Below are 14,365 nucleotides of genomic sequence, written 5' to 3' on the forward strand. Positions count from 1 at the left end.
TGTATCCTGTACCTCACTCTTTCTAATAATACTGTAAGAGCTCTGTAATGGTTTTGTATTTACTTTCACGAACCCCTTATTTTCTGCACCATGCCTGCAATTTCATTACTAGCTTGTTTCTGAAAGAGCTTCTGTCAGTAAGACGAATAAGAGTGGGGGGATAGTCAGTTAGTGATTTTGCAAGAGTTTCAGGGTGCACGATACTTCTTGTTAAAGTTCCTCTTACTCCACCAAGTTTCGAAACCACTCAACTCTCCTTCAAATTCCATCAACTTTTCTGGCAAGGTCTATTGATTGGGCTGGCTCGGTGATCCACAGCAACTGAAAGGAAGGAAAACATTGTGAGTGGAGTCTCGAGAGCTCTTGCGCAGACAAACATCCCTTTGGACAGTAATGCACTGAATGCTTGAAGAAAGAGCAGCTCGGTTAAAACAAGTGTTAAGTCAGTGTTCTGACCATGTTGTCACTCAGACTCTGAGTTTTCTTCACAGTGTGTGGCATTTGCTACAAACTGTGAAAAAAAAATAAATCTGAATTCTGCACTGTTTCTTCACCTTCACTTACTTTCCCAAAAGTATTGTGTAGCGCCTTTTTGAAACAGTTTTTTGTTTATAAAGTGGACTTATGAAGCCACCACCACTTCTCTATGCTTAAAGCTGCATTCATTGTTTAATTAAACACATATTTGAATTCCTATCACCTCATGTAGTCGCTATAGTTGGCAAGCAATTACTTGTTTGTGCATTCAGCAGACACAGAGAAGCACTAGAATTCAGCTGAAGTTGTGTATCTGGCCTGCTGCGAATACTCTCCTTCCAATGCTGTTTATGTGTCTCCAGTGACTCCAGAGGGAAATATCCTGGTTTACTAGCGAATGCTTCACCATGGCTAGTCACAAACTTTTTCTGTTTGCCATTTGGCGCACGGCAGGTAGCATTTAGTTTGGTTTCCATAAGCTTTTTACACTGAAAACAGATGCCTGCTGCAGCTAGAAATTACACTGATGAGAGCAATGAGAGCGAATCAGAACAGTTAATTTATGGACTGTAAAATCGAAACAGTCAGCCGAAAGATGTTCAGTGGAGCTGCAGGGAACTGCACAAATCTCTCTGGACATCTCTTACGCTGTTGCTCATTTGAAAGAGATATGCTTTGAACCATGGTTGCTTGATAGGATGGAGTCTCAGCCAATCACGTACAGCCTTGTTTTGGCGCCTGCTCATCAGACCTTTGCCACAGCCAGTTTCCACCAAATTTTGCCCAGTTTGGCATTGTGATGCTGGAGCACCTGACTGGCTTCAAAACAACCCCTCAGAAACATGTTGGTGATTTCACATCCGCTATTGTTTATTTTTTCTCTCTAGTCTTGGGTTATGAACAAAATATTACCTATTAGTTATGCTGTTGTCCTGGATCAGGTGTGTTTCTGTCATTAATAGCCCTCACAATCCCCTGTCCAGTGCAGGATGTTAGTACTGTCCCCACAAGCTTGCTTTCTGGCTGGTTATTGGTGGACAAATACTTTTATATATGTTGCCTTTGCAGACCACTTGCATAGAGGGCAGGAGTGTCATCTCAAGATTCAGTTGGGATGAAGTTCTCAATATGATTTTGATTTTGACTGTAGTTTTAAAGCCACATTTGTATTTTTTGTCACACCCCCCTTCCCATTGCTCATCATCAGTGGGTTCTACCGGGAGCATTTAGGCCCGTTAATACCCCAGTTTTACCTCTCCAACAATTCAAGACCTGAGTCCAGACATTTTAATGGGCTCCTTGTGGCGATTCTCCCTCTTTTGGCATGAATCTTTCATAGCGCATCGAAACTCTCAACCCACCTGTGAGATTCTCAGGAGATGACTTGGCACAGGCCACATATCTCTCCTAATCATCTGTTTTGGAGAGAGCGGTGAGGACACCTGCCAGAGAAAGAGGGATGCGGGCAAATGCATATGTGAACATGTTGTGTAAACAAGAAGGAGCATTTAACATTGATTTAATTTCAAGTAGACTTAAGGTTGTGTTTGTAATTAACAATGTTGTGTATGTTTTGAAAATGTAAAACAGTTGGTTTTTGGGGGAAAAAAAGACTTCAGAAAATGACATCGTACAGACATCATGTAAGCTATTTCTCTGGCTATTATCTGCAAAAAACCACGTCTAAAGCTTGCAGCTCATTTCCAGGTGTTCTCATCAGTTGTAACAGTGATATGCTACAATGATGTGTCTTGCAGCTGGTTTTAAGTATTTTTGTGTGTACCAAGGCTTGCTGACTCAATTATTGTTAATTACGAACACTGGTGGGGACATATTCTAATCAGAAAGCTGTTATGGCGTTGCTGTATAGTTGCTTTCCATATTGTAGCTTCAGTGAATATGACTAAACTGCAGCTTGTAGAACAAAATACATATTTGCAGAATCTTTTCTGCTCCGCTTGCAGTATTATTAAGCGATTTTAAAAATATCTCTAATAGGTACGGTTGGATGATGTTGATCCCAGACGTTCATTAATTCTACGCATGAGTGATCTGCAGCTCAGTGCAGACTGGTTGTCCAGCTCTGACTTTTGTTTCGTGACTTGCTTGTAATTGACCTGGGTGTTGTGCTGACTCAGGACGGCCTCACTGGCCTTAAGAGACCTACAAGACTCTGTCGCTGCTCACCATAAATGTGGTTTTAATAGGCAGGAAACGACTCTGCTGTCGAGCAAGTCTAACACTGGAGGCAGGAGGAAGTGTGAGGGGAGAGAGGACGTGCGAGTTAAGGTGGGAAGTTCAGGGGGAAACAATGGGGGAAAGCTGATGCTGTGTTTTCTCTGCCAAAGGTTGCGTTGGTTTCAGGTGATGACACAGCACCTCGTTAACGCAGCAGTGACTTGGGGCCTGACATGCCAGGGTGCTCGGGTGATTTATTATCCGTGATCCGCCGAAACCCTCCTCAGATTAAAGGGATGCCTCGCTTGTGGAGCCAAATATAACAACTGTATTACAAAAACGTCCAGGCTGGGAGTGCCAGAAGCACTTTGAGGGATGCTCTATGTGTATTTATGAGACAACACTCTTGTCCATGTAGTCTGAAATAATCCAAGTTGTTTTTTTGCAAGATATTGTGGCCACTTTAGTTGAAACTGTATTTGTCTTTTTTTTTTTTTTTTTTTTTTTTAAATAAAGATGCCTTCTTGTTCTTCAGTGAGTTTGGAATTTAGCAAAAAAATTGTGTGGAAGCTTGTGCAAAGATCCCAATTCTCCTCATTATTGTTGTTTTATTCGCCTTTAGAAGATACTTATTCCATTCCTTACACATTTTCCCCTCTTTGCTCCACTCTTGCTGGTTGTTGACATCTTTAACTGCATTAGTATTAATCTGTTAAGATATATCATCTTACTCTACTTTGAGGGTGTTTGAGCATCGTCTCTACCAACCAAAACAAACTAAATAAAAAGTTTCTCAGTCTGAGTATAACTGGAGCCAGGATTGACTGGCTGAAAGCATAGTAGCAATGACAGCTCCTTTCCTTCAACCCTGTTATCAGATGTAATGTGGCTGCTGTCAGGTGTGGAATAGTATAATTTAGATAAGTGGTCTCTGAACAACTTCCTTGCATGCAGTAGTGGAGTTTTTTTTTTTCAGACAACCACAAACCTTAGCATTTAATATTGAAATTCTTTAGTATTTTTTTCTTATTGTTTCTCCAAATGTGCAATAGATTTTAACTGATGTTTTCTTCTCCATCAATAAAAGTTATGTTCTGTTCCCTTAGAATGGATAAAAACCATGTTGGTAAAAGATGATGGATTTTGGTGAAATCAGAGTTACATGTTGGACATGAAAGTGGAAATATGACCAACTAACTCAAGAAACTTTGAAGCTATTATGTACAGATGGATGTTTATCATCTCAAATTCCACACTGTTTGATGGATGCTCTTATTCAAAGTGTCCAGATATGTACATTGCCATGCTGTGTTACCACTGAGCTCTTTTTAGGGTTCTAAAACACAAGAAACTCAATAGTTTTTCCTAAAAGTCCTTTATTTTTGTATCTGTTTTACAATCTTTTTTTCTCCCATCTTGAGCTATTTGCAAGAGGGATCGCTTAGACTATTTGTTACTCTGGTTCACGGTTGTCTCCTTTTCCCTAAGGACCATGTACAGCCCTGCAGCTTAATGAGCCAAGTTCAAGTTTAGTTCTTGATATGTGCTGCAATGATAATAAAGGTGTGGAGTTACTTCACATTGCGAATGTGGGAGCTTAATGATTTTCTGTCTGCACATACAGACAGTCTAACAATCCAAACTTTTGGATCTCCACAATCTCCCACTTTACATCCAGGCACTTTGTTTTTACAACTTAATTAGGTTTTTCTTGACTCTCATCATTTCAAAAGCATATATGTGCAACACGTGTCACATATATCTGATATGCCTTTTTACTAATATCTATCTTCTTTGGGGTAAAACATTTTCTATATTTTGTCACAATTAAAGTGCGCTCCTAAATCCCATAGCAGTGTTCTTTGAAGAAACCCACGCTGCTACAGAAAGTGGAGATATCAGGGGGGATGAGGACTGTTGCTGTGCCTTAAGCAGAAGATCTGCTCTAATTAGTTGTCCAGAATGAGCTACAAACTGTTCAGCCCACCAGTTAATCTGTATATTTCCCTCTCCTGGGCCATGAGGGGGGCCACTGAGTCCAAGCCCAGCTGCCAGTATCATGTTCACAACGAACCGAAGTGGTGATCTTCACTGGTAGTGCAGCCCACACTGCTAATTAATAATACTTTCTACTTTTTCTTCTGTAATAGATACTGTTTGGAAAGTTGCTGGTGCAGCCTCTGGGGGAAAAAACCATTGCAATGTCAATCCAAAGACTAATCCAAAGAACCTGTGTACAGCAGAGGAAATGCATTGCGGCATGTCTTCCTTGGGAAGAGTTTTTGTCTAAGACCAAAAAGTGGAAGCAAGCAGATGGACACCATCAGCTCCAAAGCCCACACAGAAATATTCTTTTGGAATAATTCCATGGGAAAACCCCCATGCTGATGGTTATGGCAGTAATTTCATTTTGTTTGCTTTGATTATTAAAATATTAGCCCAGTGCTACCATTCGGAGAACTTATCACTTAATCTAAACTTCAGATTTCAGACCTACCCCTCTGGCACCATCTCATTATACCGGCTCGTTCTCTGTAACTGTGCTTGTGGTTTAGAAATAGCTTGTTAGCTCTTTTTTTTTTTTACATCATTGCCTCAGAGAAACCTCAGCTCAGATTGTCTCCACTGTGTGCCAGATGGTTCTTTTACTCTGCGTCATCTTTTGAAGTTGTTAAACAGAGACCTTGTTGGAACCATCTCATTTTTGCAGTGACGTATGAAAGAGGGCTTTAAAGGCCCTTCTCCTGCCAGAACCTGTCTGTCCAAATTTAACAAAGTGGTTTGAAAGTGACCAACGAGCTGCCACCTTTAGATCCTCAACCTCGTACTAACAACAGTCAGTTGAATTCCCTTTGCCACTTATTCTTTCAGGATTTCTCACACGACTCACTACATTTACATATCAACTTCCTCCCAGTAATTGGTAGATTTTGAATATGTACTTTTTTACACTGGTAGCAGAGTTGGTAAATGAATCCTTAGTTTTGAAACACCGTGTCCATAGAGCGTACAGAAGGCAAAATACGCGTTCAACAAAACTAGTTCAAATTAGAAAGAATACAGTAGGATACTTTGTGGTTTTGCACTCTGTGACCTTAAAATGAACTCTCATGTGAGGATACAAGTTAAGATTTTTTATGGATTATTAGTTGTACCCTTCTGCGGTCTTATTTCTTCTAGGAGTGTTAAAAGCTCCACTATAGTCAGTGCCCAGATGTCCAGTGTATAGGTGTTTTTACTCTCTTTTGACAGAAACCTGATTGAAATTACACAACATATTTTGTGTTAAAGACAACGAGAACATTTAATATTCCTTATATTTATGTAAAATATGATGAAAACTGATATTTCATCTGTTCCTTGGGGATATTAGTAAAACCAGTTTGAGTTTATGCAGGGTAAATGTAATCACTTATGCAACATCTTCCATGGTCTGGTTGATGTTGTGTGACCATCCTCGAGCTTGTGATGACCAACAGATGACTCCTGACCTACGGTCCTGATATTGGCAAAGTATATCCCTGATTTATTTTAAATACCGGCTCTGCATTCAGTGACTGATCTCCTCTGCTCAACGACCAGCCAATTAGTTTAACCAAAGAATGGTCAGAGTCCTGTCAGATCATGTCTGTGTCTGCTTTGGAAATGAATCATTCATGCATTTCCTCTCTTGGAGAAGTAGATTTCAGGGCGCATGCTTGGCTGCGACTGAAGCTATTGATTAGTGCTGTGTGTGTTGTAGTGATGGGTTCTTACAGCAACAATCCTATGGCTGCGTGACCTCGGTCCTCCCACACTTTGGCCCTCAGCAGCGCACAACAGCAGAAATGTGAAATACAATAGCAAATATCTATTTCCCTCCAGTGGAATGAAACATATTCAGTGTGTCGCAGCTGGAAGCTAAATCAGCAGAGGTTTGTTTGTGCTGATAGTTTGACAAAAATAACAAAAAAAGAAAAGAAAAAAGAGTTCATGTGTAGTCATACCATGAGAATCACTTTGTTGGTCGTAACAGCTCATGGCTACAGCTATTTTTCATCCACTAATCTGCTGAATTTTCTTTATTTTTTGGTTTTGATAAATAGTGGGAAGTGCCCCTGACAGTTTCCCATGTTTTTGTCTAACCAGCACAGTAAAATGAAACATAGGAATATATTAATACATTATAGATTTTCATGTTTGTGGAGATTCATTTTAATTGGCACTTTCCCTTGATTAAGATCAGCAAATATTGATTGACTGTGTCAAAACAGTCCAAACTGTGAAGAAATTTGCTTTTGAACAATTAATTGACAATTTCAAGAAATTAAAAAAAATAAAAATCATCCAATAGCAGTACTACACTACTAGAATTTGGAATCATGTTTTCCTTTGTGCAGTTAGTTTTGAAATAATCTAACAAACCAGTTGTAGAACGCAGGTATGATCCTTCCATGGACTGCACATTTCAGTTGGTCTTGTTCATTCCCTCCACTGTCTGTTACTTTTTTCTTAACAATGGAAAGCAACAACGAAAAGCTCTGGGCTAGCAACGTACCACACTGAAAAATTTAGGTTTGTGAAGGATTTGGATTGCTAGCTCTGTTAGCTTTTTTTCTGTGAATTATGCATTTTAATCACAGTGCTTGTCTCCCTGTGTGCAAATGTTCCATCACAACAATTCCACCCATCACTTTTTTGAGGGAACACCAAAGCCGCATCTTTCGTTTAGCCCCGCCCACGACGACTGTGATGAGTTTAAAGACATTCAAACAAGCCACAGCATTTTTTTCTCCTCCCTGCAGCAGAATGATAGTGTGGTGCAGCCAGACCATTATGTTCCATACAATGGGCTGGCAAAGCGAGACTACTGCTGAAATGATCTGTCAGTTTAACTTTTTTTTTGGAAAAAGAGCTCCGTGTTCCCTGTCATGTTATAAATAAGCTGTCACTCTTGTTTTTCTCTTTGAGAGAGATGCTGGACAGATTGTGGATTTTCCTCCCTGTTGCAACAGAGACAAGATACCAACAACTCGGCAAAGCGTTGTCTTTCTGTTTTGAAGGTCAAAAGAGTCATTGGCAGGTTTTCCTTGACAATTGACTGATTGAGAGCGATGCTGATACAGTTAAACCAAACCAGTCATCAAATTCCAAATGCATCATTTGGCTTGATTTGTCAAATGTAGTGATGTTCTGCCTTTTCCTCTGTGTCAGCTGGATTGAAGAAGCTATTTGTTGATGTTACTTTGGGCCCTGGATAGAAGTGACAGATTTATTATTTTTTTGGCATTTTGTAGATTGAAAAAAATGGCATTAGTTGCAGCACCGCATGCACTAAATCCTCTATTTTAGCGTCTTTTAAAGTCAAGCCATTGCTGATTAATGCTGTCATTTTCCATTTTCTATGCCTGCAGTTATGCAGCTTCAGCATACCATCTGCCTGTTTTCTGCTTTCCCCGACGTATATTTGATGATGGTCGTAAAGTCCTGCTTCCCTTGCAGGTTCATTTGATAATTTTATTTTTTATTTTTTGGCAAAGCATCGTGACGTACAGTTTGGAACATTTTTCAAAAGCAACAGAAGCGAACATAGTGTTCCAACATTTACCAAATCCCATGATTTGTGCAAACACTTTTTCCTATTACTTTTGTTCTTTGGCTTTTAAAGTCACTGGAGAAGAGCGAGACGGGCCGGCATTATAAAAGATGGAATAAGCTTCAAATAAAACTTGAGACATTTTCTGGTTTTCATTCTGTGAGATAGATCGTTCTGTTGGGACACGGTGATGCTGGCTCTGGCTATTTTTGTTCTTTCTACACATTGTGAAGAAACTGATTACCTTTGTGAGCACGTTTCCACCGTGAGATTCATCGCTTCCATTTCCCTTAATCATATTGTGTGCTTGTTTTTCCACATTCGGTGGGATTGCTGCTGCACTCAGTGTCAGAATTTATTTGTGTAAATGGAAAAAGTGTTTAAAAATGCTGCCTCGTCAGATTTTATGCCAATCTGGAAAAAGAAAAACAACAACAGACAAACAACTATGATGCTAATGCTGACTGTGTTTTTCTCTCCTGATCTGCGAACGGTTTTCAGTAAATAATGATGGAGCATCACAAATTCCACAAATTAAACTGGCACTGTAGCTCCACAATAATGAAAGAGCTCACAGTGAAGCGGAATCAAATATAAGCTCCCTGACCTGTAGTCACTGTTTTTCTGAACATTAAGGACATTTGCCATTTATTTGAACAATGTGGCTGTTTTAGTGTGTGTAATGGCCGGAGCTTCGTATCCTTTGAGGTGTCTATAATGAGCTTTTTTGGGAGAGAGGATTTTCAGCTAGAGGCCTTGTCAGGGGTTATCGGATTCATGTTGACTGTTTCCCGCAGTCTTATATGAGCCCACCTCTGGAGAGCATATTGATAATAAAGATGACATCATGTTTCAAAGTCAGGGAAAAATGAAATCCTGGTGCATCTGTCCATCCTGGGACAGATTGAGGCTGTGTACTTTCTTCATTTTTGTTGTATTGTACTGAGCAATCGAAATTAATGAACATGTCATTGTTGAATGCTCTTGATTCAAGTATACTTTGAGCTGGAATTAGTTTTCAATTTATTTTCAGGCATTGGGCATTGTACAGTACATGCATCTCTTTGGTTACGGTCTGAAGAAAACATCCTCTCTCTTAATAATGGAGAAACCCTGCTTGTGTGACTGCTGCTCTGTTCTAAATGAGAAATGTCAATGCAGACAAGAAAAGCAGGAACTGCGATGTATGATATTATTTTTGTTTATCTGCAATGACCACATGTAAATTTATGTGTAGCAACTGAAACTTTAGAATTTACTGTCAGCCTTACTTTTGATCACATCCGCAGCATGACTCTACAGAAACGTCACGACAGCTAAAGGATCCATCACTGAGAAATTTTGTACATTTATGGAACTCGTTCTGAATTCTCCTCTTGTTACCATAAAACTGTAAAAATTTTTGTATTTTAGTGAACGGATGCTACATTGTAAATGGATTTCATACATACATTCATTACCCCCTCGGGGTAAGTTTAAATCTCTTTACTTCTCTTTACTTTAATGGTCACACTATCATTGAACTTGCTGCTACAGCCTCTCTAAACTGCTCACATTGCTGTAGATTCTTTGTCTTCATTTGTTATCAGCACAGATTTCAGAAAGCCTGACGGAACAAAATTTAACAGTTTTGCTAAATGAAATTAGAAATTTAAAAATATATTTCTTCATTTCATTACGTGACCAAGCAACAAAATCAGACAAGACGTATATTCATGCAGTGTGAACCAACTTAGAAAGCCAGAGATGCAAGTATAGGTGCTTTATATTAAATTATTATGGAAATTAGCATATAATGTAATCTTTTTAGGGATGTTTTCATTTACTTGACTAAACGATTAAAACATTTCTTACCCTGGCTAGGCAGTACCAGAAACAGAAGTCATTTCAGCTAATTATTAATATTTTATTAATGTACAGTGCGGGTTAACTGCTGTTGCAGTCTAGTGGGGCTGCAGCCTGCCTCTTACTGTGCAAATGGATGTTGTAAACCAGCAAGGTGCAAAGTAGGGCAGGCGAATTCTTATAAAACCAACATTGTTTGGCTGTATTTTAAAAATGAATGACTGAAAAATGAAAAGAATAAAAGGTTGTATGTAGGCCGTGAAAGAATAAACTGACATACAACCACTCGATGAGCAACCACATTCAGCACAGGCACGTGAAGGTTAGCCGGCAAGATATTTAAAGATTTATGTGCTAACTTTAATGTGGTTCATATGCATGGCCCAAAGTGACGCAACTGTCACCAGCATTTAAAATAAAATGTGGTTATTGAAGAAAGTTATTACTGGTTTCAAATGGTTCTTAAATACCTACATTCAATATTTATTTGGACAGTGTTTGACCTTTGCTCAAATCTTGACAATTTTCTTGCTTTTTGATGAGTCTAAATTTAAGTTCAAATTTAGTTTAATTAGTCTTTAGGAACATCCATATTTTTGACTTGTAGCGGATTTAGCTGCCAATAATTGCTGCTTCCCAACTGATAGACCTAAGTTGGTTCCAGAAGGTCTACAGCTAACTAAAAATGAGAGTTAATAAATGAATATATTTGATTAAACCAGACCAGCTTCACCTTATGTGCTTCAAAGTTAATTAAAACTGTGTCACTGCAAGCAGAGATGCTTTTCATCTTATTTTCATCCCCTCTCCATCTTGCTCTCTTTTTTCCTTTAACCGCATCAGAGAAAGTTTACTTGCACTTTCATCAAGTAAAGTAGTCTTTTTTATCTACTGACACCAGTCAATCTTTAATTTGGAGGAGGAGCTGCAGGGGAAATGTCAATGGTATTGTTTAGCACTGTTGTTTATGTGTTATAATTGCATGCTTGTCCTTAATCCAGTCATGATCAATATCTGTCATTCCCTTCGCCTTGAGCAATTCCAATCTAATTACGCTTTGCTTTGCAGACATGTTGCTCTGCTGTCAGTCCAGTGACTGGTATGTCTGCCCTCTGTTTATTTTGCAGATGATGAAGTTTGCCTGGGACAACTACAAGCGCTACGCCTGGGGCAAGAATGAGCTGCGGCCTTTGACGAGGAATGGGCATATTGGCAACATGTTTGGTGAGCGTCAGCATTTTGCTCCAGGCTCAAAAGGCCAGAGAGGTCATCCAGTATTTTTTAAAAGACCCGTTGACCTTTTTCTGGAAAGGTTTCATGCTCAGAATGGATGTTCCAGTTGCAAAACTACAGATTTAAAAGTAATAATTTGGTTTTGAAAACTGGAAACAAGCAGATTGCAAATTCATTATTGTGAACAGAGATGGGATTGACAGTTTCTCGGTTTGGCAAGGATGGACGGCTACAATGTTCTTCAACCAGCTCTCCAAAGCTCATTAACATATTCAGGACGTCAAGGGTGAATGACATTTAAAAAAATCTCCTGCTCGCCTCAAGCTCTTTGTTGTTCATGATTATGATTTTATGTGATGTGTAACATTTTGATGGGGTTTTAAAGCACAAACTTACACTATATACTACACTTATACTATGGCAAAACGCATGATTAGGCATAATAACCTAGGTAAACTCAGTGATTCTAATCCAGTGGTTACTGACAGATTTGGTGAATGTCTCCTCACAGTCTGCTAGTTGTATATTTTATGTTTGCACTGGAAATTAATTCACACGGGCTCTGTAAATAGGAAACAAGCAAAGGGGTTCAGACCAATCCTCACGCTTGTGCCTGGGATAGAGGGAAATGAAGTAGTAAAATGTCATCAATCTTTCTCCAGAATCAAAGACTAGACTTTAAATCTAGACAAATGAGGAAAACCAAACCTTGCAGTTTTCCTGTTGAGTTGCATTTTAAACCAGAACTGGCAGCCAACTCACCTCAAATTACAAAAGTGAGTGAAGCACGATTAAACTTTTGCTTTGAACCTGTACTTAATGCTGTAGAATGTATCAAAAATGAGAGATTTGACATGACATAAAATGATGCCCTCATCCAGAGTAGAACAGGGTTACAGTGTGCAGAGACCAAGGGGGTTAACTTCCTTCTGTGTCCTATGTGCTGCTAATTTAAGTCATATTTTCTCTAAATTCTGCATTAATTGTGTCTTGCCCTTTGTGCTAAGCTTTAAAGATAAGCTTGTATTACCTCTTTCGGCTCTGTTGGCCTTTTGCACACGACTGTTTTGACATTTGATAATTATTTACACACCAAAAATAACAGAAATTCACAGCTTCTGCCACTTTTCACCGTTTTCTAATGGTACAGATCAAAGGTTTCATTGATTCCATTATTGTTGGGTCAGACTATTGATTAATTTAAATAACTGTTGCAAACTGCAACTGTAAGTATTATCTGCGATTTATGCAGTGTTGTAGGTTTTTGTACTATGAACTTGTTTTTGTTCTCGTTTTGGAGAAATTTAGAATACTAAAAGTGGATTAATTTCATTTTGAAAAATAACTATAGATAGATAGATAATATAACAGAAGAAATTGAAGAAATCGAGTTGTCACATGAAATACAACACATCACACCTGTTTGCACATCAGTGAACTTCTGACACCACATCTTCCTTAGCTTTCACTCAGCATAGGAAACCTCACAATCTGCCAGAGGTGTCACAGTCTCCAACATCCTCTAATTGGAGCCAGATCCACAAGGGGTCCTCAGGTCCTCTGCAGTGGAGCATATCAGTCAGTTTGCACTGGTGTGCCAGAGGGAAATCTCACAATAAAGCCCTTAATAAAAGACGGATCAGCTCTTAATAAGACTTTGACGGGTACTGTCTTCCATACCTGAGGTCTCCCTCCTTTGACTCTGTAGGGATTCAGGATTATTAAAGACACTAGTGCAGCGATCGTTCAGAACGTGCCGTTTTGGAACAAGCTAATTGCTTGGCCTGCAGTGCCGCAACTTGATGGTAGAAAAATGTAAAATGACGCGGAATGCAGCGTTGCCATCGTTACCACCAGCAGCGATGCAGAAGTTACTACGCATATCGAGGCAATGGAGAACACTTTAGAGAATAGTGTGGTAATAGAAAGTGACTTCTAGCAGAACACATTTGGCATGCCGATGAACCCAATAGGTGACATCATGCTTGGGTGGAGGGAAAAAGCGAACAGGATGGTGTTGTCTGTCACTGCAGTCTTGACAAAGCACTCCGGGATGCTTCAGGTGCTTGTACAATGCTTAGACAGCACTGCATTTTTGGTTCCCTGTCTGAAACTCACACAATTTAGCTTACAATGGCCAATGTTTTTTTTTTAAATTTTTTTACCTGCTGCTTGTGCTGCATTCAGTGTTCCTTGAAAGTGAGAAGTTACATCTTGAAATTACATCATTATCAACCACCGTACTTTCGATACAAAGCGCTCGTCAACAGACGTAGTTGGCTTAACTGAAGAGACTGTGAAAAACGTTAAAAGAATATGTTCTTTGGTGTAAGTGTTTAGACTCTGAAGCCATTAGAAGTAGACAAGGTGTGCTTACGAACCATTTATTGTGATGCTGCTATGCTGAGTGTTGAATGATATAAAATGATGCAGAAGTTTGCAGTTGCCACTGAATGCAAAATTACTCTCCATGGGAATCCACGGTTTCACTGGATGCAGCCATCTTTGTGACATGCTATTGAAATCAGTGACATCAATTTAGTGCCAGAGTCCTAATGTTGTCACTGCCTTTTTAAAAATAATTCAATTTTTTTTTGTTTCCTGAGAACTGCTTATACCAAGCGACTTCGCACTCGAAATTATATTAATTGGTGAGAAGGTGCAAGGTCCATTGAAAATACAGTTTGTGTTCTCTTGCTGTGTTCTTCCCCCTGCGGTTGTAGTTCTTTAGAAGCACAGGCCGTAATTCATGTGGCAGGTTAGAGTTCAAAGCAACCAACCCAGGATTACTTTGAAAACTACCAAAAAATAATTCAAACACTGGCTTTGCCTGAAGTTAGGAGCAGATTTTTTGAAAGTCAGGGAATCTGTCTAACATACTGCTGCATTCATCAAAGTCAGAGTGCATTTCAGGGGTAAAGCTAAACAAAAACACAAAAGAATCCATTTGCTCTCCTATATTGCACATTTCCAGTAAATTAAAAACAAAAAAATGTAGTTTTGAATGTAGTGGTTTATCAGTTTGAATTAAAGGAAAAAGATGAGTGATGGCAAAAT

The 14,365-nt window shown here is 39.2% G+C and overlaps 1 protein-coding gene across 1 annotated transcript in view; it reads left to right on the forward strand.

Moving 5' to 3' along the window:
* The window catches only part of LOC111567735 (mannosyl-oligosaccharide 1,2-alpha-mannosidase IA), a 195,497-nt gene that overhangs the window by 69,666 nt on the left and 111,466 nt on the right, over positions 1 to 14,365 (forward strand). Inside the window, exon 2 of the mRNA XM_055013597.1 lies at positions 11,203 to 11,299. Within this exon, the coding sequence (XP_054869572.1) occupies positions 11,203 to 11,299 (97 nt within the window). The remainder of the gene's footprint in view (positions 1 to 11,202; positions 11,300 to 14,365) is intronic.

Source organism: Amphiprion ocellaris, chromosome 9 (genome assembly GCF_022539595.1).
Source record: "Amphiprion ocellaris isolate individual 3 ecotype Okinawa chromosome 9, ASM2253959v1, whole genome shotgun sequence".
Classification (NCBI taxonomy): domain Eukaryota; kingdom Metazoa; phylum Chordata; class Actinopteri; family Pomacentridae; genus Amphiprion; species Amphiprion ocellaris.